This window comes from Poecilia reticulata, linkage group LG12 (genome assembly GCF_000633615.1).
Source record: "Poecilia reticulata strain Guanapo linkage group LG12, Guppy_female_1.0+MT, whole genome shotgun sequence".
Lineage (NCBI taxonomy): Eukaryota > Metazoa > Chordata > Actinopteri > Cyprinodontiformes > Poeciliidae > Poecilia > Poecilia reticulata.
Genome location: NC_024342.1, coordinates 12,182,267 through 12,195,153, shown reverse-complemented (window position 1 = coordinate 12,195,153; position 12,887 = coordinate 12,182,267). Strand labels below are relative to the sequence as shown.

General features: G+C 39.1%; 1 protein-coding gene across 1 annotated transcript in view; it reads right to left on the bottom strand.

Annotated features, from left to right (window-relative positions):
• palm2akap2 (PALM2 and AKAP2 fusion) overlaps window positions 1-12,887 on the bottom strand; it is a 40,340-nt gene that overhangs the window by 4,742 nt on the left and 22,711 nt on the right. The window contains exons 6-10 of the mRNA XM_008424547.2: window positions 2,049-2,267; window positions 1,339-1,686; window positions 1,049-1,147; window positions 856-957; window positions 6-473 (exon numbers count right to left, since the gene is read on the bottom strand). Of these exons, the coding sequence (XP_008422769.1) occupies window positions 6-473; window positions 856-957; window positions 1,049-1,147; window positions 1,339-1,686; window positions 2,049-2,267 (1,236 nt within the window). The remainder of the gene's footprint in view (window positions 1-5; window positions 474-855; window positions 958-1,048; window positions 1,148-1,338; window positions 1,687-2,048; window positions 2,268-12,887) is intronic.

The following is a 12,887-nucleotide window of genomic DNA, read 5'->3' as shown; positions in this document are numbered from 1 at the left end:
GATACTGGGGTGAGTGGTAATGGAGTCGGGGGTAGAGACGCCCCGCTGTCTGAAACATTATCCAAACTGAAGAGAGTCGTGTCCTGAGAGCGGACGGACAGCTCATCCAACCCAGAGTCAAACTCTTCTGRGTGGAACGGTTGGCTGAGMTCTTTTCCTTCGTCCTGCTCTGGCAGGATCGTCATCACGGCTCGGGCGCAGGTAAATTCTTCTGCCAGCCCCTCGTCAGACCACGTCACGCGAGTCTCTCCRGTTTCTGCAACAAAGTCGCTGATGCTTGGGCTGCTCCTGGTTCCCGATTTACAGAAAGGTTTGGCAGAGTACAATTGTGGAGTTATGCTCTTCTTGGCAGCATCTCCCTGCAGAAACTGCTTCCTGGCAGATGAGAAATCAATCTGCTCCTCCAGAATGTCCTCCTTCCTGGTTACATCAGGATCAAAGGTCACCATCGTTGGGGGACCAGACATGTGGGGCTGCGAGAACACATTAGAAACATGGCAGCGAAAATGAGATRAAAACTAAAGCCATCACAAGCCGTAAGCTTTTTTCATACTACAACAGATTACAACTGRAAACTATGGAGAGAAATTTGTTCCAATATTATTGCAAGCAAATTAATTTAAAAATTGAAATTTGGAAAAGAAAGCATTTAAAAAATAAAACTTTGAAAATTTGCAACGTGTGTAGAATAGTTGAACYTACATTAATGCAGTTTCCTGTTTTGTCAGATTTTTTTATTTTTTTTTATTTTTGAAAAAAATAGTTGAACCTACATGAGTAGAGTTTGCTATTTTTCTCAGATTTAATTTTTTCAAATTATTTTCTGCTTGTTGTGTGTGTGTGTGTGTGTGTTACCTGAACATATGGATAGGGATGATTTTGTTTCTGCTGTTTCCTCTCCTGATATTTCCTTAGAGATTCCAGCTGGTCTCCRTCCAGCTGCTCTTCCAAAGGCACCTTAAATGATTAAACAGCCCAACAACTGATAAATCAACCTGTCAGGGGGTCAGAGTTCACAGAAAATCAAAGACTGGGGGCTGYATTCTACCTCCWGAGGAGGATTCCACCAGCGCTGTGCAATCCCAGGGTTCTTCTTGACTGCCTGGTCTTTGATCAGCTCCTGGCGCTCGCGCTCCAGTTCCTGAACCTGGACAAGATGAGCARTTTTTRAAAAAAGTGTGTGAATATAAACACATTTGGTCGTAATGATTTTAATTCATGATTGGAAAAGGAAAAAGTGTTCTACTCAAAGAAAAATGTATCAGAGAAAAACCCAAACAACACACCGGTGTGTATTTTAGCTGTGGTAGTGGATCTACTACACATGACACACATTACCTCCTCTGACGGTCGCCTCCTCGTCACCCTGACCTGCTGCTCCTCTCCTGGTGTGAAGAGTTTTGCTGGTCGTCTCTCCTCCTGAAATGCTCGCAACTCAAACTTGACCGCGCCGTGCCCCGACTCATCTCCCTGGACGTGACCGTTGGTTCTTACGGCGGACTCCCTGTGGGGGAASGTGCTTGACCTTTGCTCCTCCACAGTGATTGATTGGCGATTGTCAGACACACACACAGAGGAAGRTGTTCCRTTGATACTGATTGGTTTTTTATGCTCTGRCAGTGAGGGGTTTCCATTGGTGGGAGTCTCTGAAGCTGCGTCCAGCACCTGGTCCAGGTAGCAGATCTCCTGTGAACACATAAAGTGAAGAAAATTATATTTTACAGGCAGAAATGGGAAAGTAGACATTTTGATGCAGAATATATCTTAAATTGTACAAATATGAATCTTTTAATCATATTATTTCAAATAATTTGGACACAAAAAAATACATTTAAATTGAAAAAATAAATTGTACAAAACTAAGACATGAAATAAAAATGAARAAATATTCCAGGCATGTTTTCTTAAATCAATCAGCATTTTAACAAAATGAAAAGTAAAAATACAAAACATTTGACTATAGAACTCTGGAATTCCAAAATAATTACTTTACACCAGCAATCGTGGATGATGGTTTTTACAAAATAGATGGAATAAAAGCAGCATACCTGCACCACCTCGCTGTCTGGCGTCTCCACTTTCACAACTACACTCTTGCCTTGGTTGCTGGGGCTTCTGAGGCAGCCATGTTGGATCTGCTGGCTCTCCAGCTCCATGTTTGCAGGCCTGTCAGTGATAACGCTGACTGATTCCTGGAAACTGACACTCTTCACGGCTCGCTCTCTTGGTGAAGCGTCAGTGGCATCCTCGGCTGCCCGCCACGGGTTCTGTGTTGGCAAACAAACAGCATGTGCTTCAGAAGGTAGTTTAGTCACAACAATTCAGGCTCAAAAACAACAGTCAAATCTACTTAGCAAGAAGATTAACTTCTGACTTTTCCCTGGACCCTCTAAGAAAATACACACACACACACACACACACACACACTTCCTGTGTGTGTCAATCTGCATTGCAGCAGTAAAGTGTTTCATCCTCTGCTATCCTATAGTGCATTGACTGGCACCGACCACTAGAGGGCACCAATCACACGCTGCTGTGTCAACTGTCTCAATCAAAAAGGCATTTCTAAACTGGTATAAAATAACTTGGGAAAATGATGTATAACATTTTCCTAAATCYAACAAAAGTCTTAGAAAACTTGGACAAATGCGAGAGACAATAACGATGTTTATCTCTAAAAGTGACTCATGTTTTCAGTGCCCCTTGGTATYATTGTGCTACAACAACAAACATTGATGTATTTTACTGGAATTTCATATAATACAGCAAAGAAAAGTTAAAATCAAAGGAAAATATGACATACTTTTAATTTTTTTTTCACAGATAATCTGAAAAACATTTCAGGGCGGACATTTGTATTCAGAAAAAGCTTTACACATCTACAACCTGACATTTTGGATCATTTTTCTTTGCAAAATACCTGAGGATTGTTGAGATTGCCTGGATATAATCTGTTAATAGCAAATAAGTCCCACCACAGAATCCTAATTCAACTTAGGGTGCATTCACACCCGCCCTGTTTAGTCTGCTTTAGTCCGACTCCAGTTTTGATTAAAACTGATTAATTTGGGGAATTTGTGAATGCGTAATCAAACTCTGATGTCGACCAAAAARAGCTAACTMTGATTCACCAAAACCAGGGGAATTGATTCCCTTAAAGTGAACTGTGTCAATGTTCAAATGCACATATGAATGCAAGCGGATCGGAGACAGCTCCAAAAGCAGGAAGTGAACTGTAGCACAGGGCATTCTGGGTCAATATAGAAAAAACAAACACGAGAGTCTAGACCTAGAAGAASAAACGGCTTGTGGTCTTTTGCCAAAAACTAAAGARAAATCCTATAACAACTACAATCAGATGCCACTACATTTTTGTTTACATTTTGCGAAGAAGGAAGTTGCGCTCATGTCTTCTACTGAGGTTTTTGTCTCGTGTCCCTGTGTTTTTTGGTRCAGTGCCGCCACACGTGATGTGAAAGTGAACCACATCAACTGAAAATGTAACAAACGTTRCCATTTTGGTCTCCAATCAAATCGACTCTACCGKACTATCAGGTGTGAAAAGATCCTTAGTTCTCAACTTTGACTCCAAACCTCCCATTGAGTTTCAAGTTTTTGTGCATCCCCACATCATAATGCTGAAACCACCATGCTTCACCATGATGATGGTGTCTCCGTGGTGATGTCCTGTGTAAGGTTTCCATCACATGTTTGCTCCTATGTCAACAGACCATCTTCTTGGCTTTCTTTCCACAATTGCAAAATATTAAGATGTGTGACTCATTTTTAAATCGCTGTATTATGTGTAGCTAATGTTTCACTTTCACTGAGATTTTCCAGGAAAGTAATCCGCCCCGGAATCAGAGCTCCTGGTTCAGTGACCCATCCATACMAAACATTCCTGCCCTGCTGTTCAACAGSAGCTACATTTACACACTCCTGTGTTTATGACCCGTCCCTTTGTTCTTCTGAGGGTTTCTGACAAATAATCTATTGCCCTCTGCTTTTTAAAGGTCTTTGCACCAACTGCTTCTTCCGTAAGCGTGTGTCTATCTCAAAGAGGAGCTGTTAACCTTTGCGTTTCCAACTTTTGAAAGTGTGTGTGGAGATTAATGAGGGTCACTTGAGTAAATTGGCTCACCCTTCAGTTAAAGCATGCAGTAGCATAAGAAARTGGTGTTTGCAGCTTTTTGAGCCTCTAACAGAACCAGTGATAGATTGGACCGGGACTTATCATCAACCAGAGGGGTAAATGAATCTAGGTCATTTTCATTATGTAGCTCTTCTCTGCCCGCCTGAATCCCCTCAATCCTCTTTTTGCATCTTTTCCTTCCTCTTGTGCTTCCTCTCGCCACAGAAACAGAGACAGCAGCCAAAGGAGTCACATGGTGGATTATAGCAGCCTGCTTGCTGAAAAGGACTTCTTGTCTGTCTCATAATCAGGCAAAGTTTTTTTTTCTACTCTTCGGTGTGGTCTTCTTCACCCTCCCCTGAGAAAAAAATTGGGTTTGAGGGTATTTTGCTCACTTATTTAGCTGTGTCACATTAAAAAAATACTTATTTAATATGGTCCTTTTGAGATAAATACACCAGCACATTGTGTCTATTTTCCATTAGACTTAACAGACTTACAAAAATGTCCACTGTCTCTTATTTTTTACAGGATTACTTGAATTTCAGTCTGAAGTGAGTTTGGACGCTCCATGGCATTTGAAAAATTAGCTTCCATAATTGTAACAACTACAGATATCAAGGAATCTCTTCTCTATTTCTTTATCTATCTCTGAATGAAGTGCTGCAGATTACTGAACAGCTTTTTTAAAAGCATATGTAATGCATGCTACCTAAAGCTAGCTAAAACATCAATGAGTCCTATCAAAACAGAGAATAAGCATTAGCCTAGCAGTTCAGGAAATATCACAGCATAAAAACATCCAAAGGAGCAATTTATTGAAGACTGTGTGTGTTGAGTAAGATTTCTTTATGAACACTATTTTTCATAACATTATGGTAGATTTGTCAAGCGAGTTAACCTCTTGTTGGAGAATTGTATGGTTCTTTTCAATGTTTTGAGTATTTTTAGAACCACAACACAATTGTTGAACAATTACTACATTCCTTTTAGTAAAGGGTYAAAATATTACTCAAATACAGAAATAGCCAAACACTCGACTAAAATCACCAAGTAGGGGACCACAGCTTTAAAAGTCAATACCATAGCATAATGACTCGCTGTGGTCAAGATAGCAAGGAGGAGAGTTGCAGTAATTCACAATGCAAATCCTGGATGTATGCAGACACAAATAGGGAGCAAGGAGAATTTTGGGTGAACCAAGGAGTTTATATACTTGATTACTGGATGCAACACAGGTGAGAAAAGGAGTAGATGGGAGGCAGCTGTACAGAAGGAGGAAGCTGAGCTACTAGTGATATAAAAAGTAACACCAGTGACTAATAACACAGCAGCAAAAATGAAACATATCTGGAACATCTCAACCAGAACAATCAAACTAAACTCAAAGTCCAATAGATATCTTCAAGTTTTAATCAACTTTTACCAACAGTTTAGAAAAACAGCTGTCAGATTAAAGCTGAAAACTAGGAATACATGATTTTTTTTTACTATCCCCAGTTTCTTTGTCTTCAAGTCTGTCAGTTTTGCCTTTAAACAAGTCAAATGATTKTTCACTGTTAATTATGTCATCGATCATATGAGGACCAGATGTAGTCTCTAATTTCACACTCCCATCGAGCTCACTGTATATGCGACACATGCATGTTTGTCCACGCAGGAATGTGCGTTTGTGCAAGTGTAGGAGTGTGTGTCCAGCAGACAGAACAGAGGGAGAGGATATCCTTTTACTGCCTCAGGAAAACAGAACTAAAGTACAGGAATGTCTCCTATGCAACACAATTCTGCTTCAAATGCAAGACTGAAAAAAGGGTGGATGTGACTGCGCAGCGGTGCATGCACATCAGTGTGTGCACTTATACATGAGGTGTGTGTTGGTATATGGTTTTTGCTTCACACTGAGGTGAACACACATTCCAAGCATAGCTTGCTGTCCTCAAGGCGCAGACTTTAATTCTTGTGATGAAGGATAATGTTAACCCTTCTTGTCCAAGAAAAGTTAACAAGCATTTCTGAGTGTGAGAATGGGTAAAAAAGAAAATAAGTGCAAGTAAAAGTAAAACCGATTCTCTGCAGAGCTGTTATCAGGGAGGACTTTCATTGGTATTAAAAAGGGTGGAACTGGGTGAATTATGTGAAAACACATACCAAGCACTGTTAGTCAATCGTGGATGTTTCTGGGCCTGCTGTGCTCTAACTCTACAAGTTGTCTCCATCCAGAACATCTGGAAATGCTTACACTCTGGCCGTCATGCACAAAAAACCCAGCAAACACACAGACACATAAACACAATGTCAAAACATACGCGCTAAACTGCATACTTAGAGAAGACATCCAAATCCCTCCTGACCGGAAATAAAAGTCACATAATAACTTAAAGCAGTGTTCGTGGGTTTCTCTATAAAACTTTCCCTTCAATAAGATACAGCCTTAACTTTAGATACCACAAACAGTCTTCTATATTAGCTTAAATCTGACAATTAAGATTTTAAAACTCTGACTTCAGAATAATCACTCCTGTGTCAAGCAGTCAGTTCCTGGCTCTGTTTCTTGGATAAATACGATCCTGTGGAGTAACTGGACCTGTCTGCAGGTTTGGCCTCCYCTTCTCAGATTCAAACAACCTGGACTGTGAACTCTGAGCAAACACAACTGTCCGGTGCGTATTTACGACATCAGTGAGTATAACCTAGAATACATTTTTTTATACAATATTTAAGTTCAGTGACATTTTAGCATCAAGATTAAAATACTGTAGATTGCATGTATTGCGCATTAGTCCTCTTCAATAAATATTGTGAAAATACTGCCAAAAAAARAGAGATTCATCCTCACCTGTTACTCTCAAAAACACCAACGGATTCATCTATTTCAACAAAGTCAGCTTTGGATCCATGCTACAGCAGAACAATCATTTCTACCATTAGTGTGTCTTCTTCTCGTAATCGTTATCCATTTTCCTATTCGGTTCTGTCCACTTGGGTCCAGCCCTGATCCGTCCTGTTCACATTGCCGGAGCACTGGACTTTTCCGCGGCCAAGCCTTTTCCTCTCCTTCTTCCCCTCCTTTTCCTCCCCTCYCGTCTCTTTCCTCTCCTCCACAAAGCCTCTCCTTTCTGAGCGGCATTCCTGTCGGCTGCGTGGAGAGTCGTGATGTCATGGGCTAAATGTGTGCATACGCCCGTAAGCGTGCGTGTTTCTCCAGATGCCCACATGCACAAAGCTACCTACTGTGCAAGGCCTTACACACACACACACGCACGCGCACACACGCACACACCCACACACCCAGGCCTGAAAAAGCATCCACACTGTGCTTCCTCTTCACACACACCCAAGTTCTCTTTAGCCCTCCAGCTTCTATCAGAATTGGGGAAAAAAAGCAGAAAGAAGCAGGTGGGGCTGCTATGATGAAGAGACGATGACTGATTGGGGTGCTGGCATTTTTTTCTGTCATCATCTGTATGAAACTTGTGACTCAGTATCTTGTGAGGGTTAGACAGACTTAGTGGCTGCAGTCACAATTTAATGAAAACAATGAAACCTGCTGCCATATTCTAACAGTGAAGCCTCCACGCTTCAAAGTATTTTATTAAAAGACAAAGTAGGGGCAAATAAATACTGATCTGAGAGTATGAGCATAAAGTCCAAATCCTATTGTAAATTACTTCAGCAGTATGGGAAAATATTAAAAATGAAAATGTCCGCATTTTGTAACATTATAAAAACAAACCTAAATGTATTTAACTGGAGTTTTAGCACATAGTTTTAAAGCAGAAGAAAAATAAAATGTTAAATTTTTTTTTCTTATGAATAAATACATGACATATTTACAGGGGCATCCCCAGCATTTTTCAAGGGGGTCATAGCTCCCCCAGAGAGTTATGTTCATTTCAGAGAACATAACTCTGTTCTCTGTCAGAGAATATAATTATTTATATTTATAATATAAATAATTATATTTATATTATAAATATAATTATTTGTAATTAATTATAAATAATTATTATTTATAATTATAAATAACTATAAACATTTATAATTATTTATAAATGTTAAACACAATAAATACTTATATAATAAATATATAATCTAGTTCCTATCTGATCAGATGGACCGGCCAGATGGAAATCCAATGTCTATGTTTGTCTGTAACATAAAAACTCAATAAAATATAAAGCTTCTGGTTTCTACATCAAATACTGGTGTAGTGGTTTAAAAGTACTTTAAAAGGTACTTTAAATCTTGTGAACTTTCTGCCAGAAAGAACATCAAAATCCTAAGGCTGTGTGTCTGCGGGTGTTTTGTGTGATCAGATACACGTTGGGACACAGGATCTGTGAAACCAGAGCTGACCTGAGTCATGGTTCACTTTCTCCGCTCACAAACACCACAGCAAGACGTAAAGGAGCTGGAAACACTTTCCTCAAATTTACAAGAGCCATTACAGGCTGCTGCAAACAAGTAACACAGGTCAGTATGTATGGCAATACCTAGTGAGAAGGTGAAGATGTGGTTCTGGGCTGATATACTACATTTATTCCAGTAAACAGTTTGAGGAAACTGAAGCAGACCATTTAGTTTTTTGCTGATTATTGTTCTTTCAAGCCACTCTGTTTAAACTAACCTCCAAACGGAACCATTTTGAAATGAAACATACTTCAAAGCATGAGGTATTTTCTTGGTGGACTTGTCTTTCATCAGCCCAGACCACAAAACAGTTGCAATTAGACTTTCAGTTTAATGGGTATACTAATTTTGATCCCAAACTGATGGAAATCAGAAGAGTGTGTGGAAAGCAGCAGGGTGGTCCATAAGTCAGGGGACTATTCTAATGTGAGTGAAACAGAGGCCTSAACAACAGCMTTTATGGGCCCCGTTAACAATTTTACATGTCATCAGAATAAAACAAGTGGTGCCTAACCCACTGGAACGAGTCTCAGCCCCATAAAAGAAACATAATGAAAGTAAACATGAGCAAAACACGTATTATTTTGAAATGACAATGCACAAGCTGTGGTCTCAAGCTAAAGGAAATACAATGAAACCTAATCAGTCACACAAAACTGGGGCACTAACCCAATTATGGCCCCTGTGCACTGGGGAACTCACGTCCAGGCTGATTTTCCTGCAACGTGGTCATCACCGCATGTCAGTGCTGGTGATCTATAAAGAGATTAGCTAATTACAGGGAGTCCAGGCGACGAACAAACTGGAAGCTAATAGCAGAAAAACAGAGAAGGTCAGGAGGAGGATAGTTTATTTACGTGCTTTTGTGTGTGTGTAATGACTCGCATCTGGGTCAGCTTTATGAAACCCATAAACTGTATCGCCCAGAGCAATCTTAAGCACAGGAAGTGGGCTGTGATTGATCCAAAAGGAAAATAATGAAATGATAAACCGTAAGAGCATATTGTAGTATTTAGGAAACAATGGTTTACACATTATTGAAGTCCRGGAAGCCTTCTGTGCTACTGATAAAGTATACATYTATATTGTGTTGAGGATTGCTATTCAATATAATGCAACAMCCCTAATTTTTGACCAAATGTAAACTTTAGTACATAAAACRTTAATTGGGYCTGAGGGTGTTTGGACTCTAGATGGTGGCACGWCATTCTCCATCAGGATTTTGYTGWCAAGAACMAAAGCAACACCAGCACCACCATATTTAACTGGCAGCATAATGCTTTAGTTCTGAAATGCTGTGTTTGTTTCACGCCAAAGTTCTACTTTTGTCCTGTCAGCCAGCTGAATAAGTCTTGGGGATAACAGAATGTTTTTTTTCTGGGTCAACAATGGTTGTAACCTTGGACACCACGAATACCATTTGTGTYCAATCTCTTTCTCAAGGTCTAATCATAAACACCAACCTTAACTGAGGCAAGACTTGAAGTCWGTGCTTTTTATGTTAGACTCCATTCTATACCACAAATTAATCTTTGTGGTAGCRACACTTCAAAATATGCACTTCATAAAAAACAGTTTGGACTACAATCTTAAGCACGATTTGGAGACACTTGTTTAATGCAGCATAAAATGTTCAGATAGTAAAGAGGTTGTGCATGATAAGTCATGTTCAGTTAAATAGAAAATAAGTTGAAGAGTTTGGTGGACAGTTAAGGGGCCTTTTCAGAGCAGGAAGAAGTGTTTTATATTTATGTTTGAACTTCAGAACATAATTTATCTATCATTTACTGGAACTGAYAGTGTTTATCTCAAGAGTAAGTCCTTCCAGATTATACCATCTTCCCAAAAGCAATTCCTTCCACTTATGGAGAAGCCTTGATCAGCATCCTGATACTATAGTAAACATTTATTTAAGGAACAGTCTAACTGCATGATAATATCTTTTAAGTAAAAGATGAGGAGTACATATTTTTTAACCTAAAAGTGAGACTAAAAAATGTAACATACTGGATAAAAGCCTATCACAACTCACAGGTCATTTCAACAGGAAATCAGGACATTGTGCACAGTCGTATCTGTGGAAACAGCAATCAACACAGGAAATAAAACACAAATCTGAGCCWATAGCACAATAAACAAACAGATGTTCACTTCAGGCAGCAGAAGTGATAAAAAATGCAACAACTTGGCTCTGATGACTGATTGCTATTAGTAACTCTGAAACAACATCTGTTAGCCAAACAAAATGGCAGGAACAGCTAAAATACAAGCTGTTTCTAAGCATAACTAGTACATTATAAAAGCTGCTGAATGTGTATCTTCATGCGGTTACACAGCCCTTCAAGTAGCCAGAGTAATGTCAAATTGCAGGGCTAATGAATATTAATAAAGGCAGTTCTCACCTACCCGTTGCCACAGAGCATAAAACAAGAAGACTGAAATCATATGAAGATCCCTTCAGGTTTGAGTGCTGAAAAAGAATGTGCAACATGTCTGGACCCATAGCAAGCTATTTGTGTCCCGTTCCAAACRTCTCTTGCCACCACTTACACACATCTCCGACCCCCACAGACCCCTTCCCGGAGCAGCAACAAAGGGMCCCGCAGGAGCTTCGGTGCCATTCTCCAAACAGAATACTAATGCTGCACTCCACAACAGCGCCTCCCCACACACACGGCCATGCACACCGACATGCTCACAGACGAGAGCCCTTCAGGAGGAAGGTCTGTTGCCAGAGAGTGCGGCGAGTTGTGTGCAGGGTCTTTAAACGCAAGACAGGCAGACCGATTAACGCTCCCAACAGATGGACTGGACAAACTGGGATAAACATGAWCCGAAAGTGACAGAGAAGTAGCGCTGTATTATTTTCTCCTTAACGAAAGGTTATGACATTKCTTTGGAGTGCAATTATGTTTTTATAATAATAGCCCCCGCTTTGTAATAAAAACACTACTTATTTGGGCTGGCTGTCCACTGAGTGGTTCACTGTGCGTCTGTGTGTCAGATAATGTATACTCACAGAGTTCAGTAAACAGAGTTAGAGTACAGATTGACCTGATCTATCTGAACTAATAACACAGTCATTTGTTTCTGCTTCTACCATCCAGCTGTGTTAAACGTAAACATTGGCCAGTCATAAGGTGTATCAGAATAAAAAAAAAAAAATAATAATAATAATAACAACGTAATCTGTTATCATATAGTTCTTATTGTTTAATGTCCTTTAATAAAACGTTAGAGGAAATTTCATCCGGCTGTATGGAGTAGTGCCRCAGTCTTAACTGTTTCGGCTCATTAGTATCACACATGGTTCTTGTTTATAAGAAAGAAAACTGACTGTTTGGAAAATCATGATGTAAAAACTAAAAGAGAGTCGGTCATTAAGCAATGTCATGTTAAACAACRGAGTGCAGGCCAGTTAAAGATTTCAACTAAATTCAACAAATATTAACTCCACATGTTGCTTTACTCTTCCAACTCTGTGTACACCTGGTGTAAATATTTTCCAACTACTGCTTTCGCTGAAATAGACTTTAAATGTATCTCTCTACTTTTGATTTGAGTGAAATTTAGTCTTTCAATTTTCTAAATAGTTAAAGTAAACTTCTTAAATCATTGTTATAAGAACACTAAACCTCTGATTCTGATTTTAAACAATAGGGACTAAGGTTTGTATAAGAAATAGCTAATAAAAACTAAATATCTTAGTTAACTATTATGCCATTTTAGCCTAAATAATGCAATAAGAGTTGCACTTTGATTTAAAACAACATATTTTTTGTGATAATTACATGAAGCTGTGAAACTGTGGCATATTTACTCAGTCATTATGTTATGAGAATCTCATGGCTAACTGGACAATGTGATTACTAAAGAGGTAAAACATTTGAAACCATTTTCTTAGGTTAGGTTTTGGACCAATGAGAACTACAGTATGGTTTCTTGTAAAGAAAAAAAAAATCTAAAGCAATTAAATGTGTTCAAGTTAAAATACAGCAGATTTGACAAAATAATCGCAAATGAAAAACTAAATGTTTGTTGCCACAATTTAAAGAGTTGTACAAATAGAGACGTAATAAAGACATCAAGTATTTAAAAAATATTCTACACATATGAACCAAAACAAACCCAAACCGTAAAGGTTGTTTATGACAAACTATGTTCAACTGAGCCAATTCCAGATCAATAATAATATGTGTTACTACAGATACCCTCAGTACAATCAGAAACACTTCMGTGTGACCAGTATGCTCCCTAAAGAGCAATAGTTTTGGTTGTTCATGATGGAAGGAAGCAAGCAATAAACTTAAAGAAACAAATGTTGCTGTCCGTCAGTGTGGGAGGC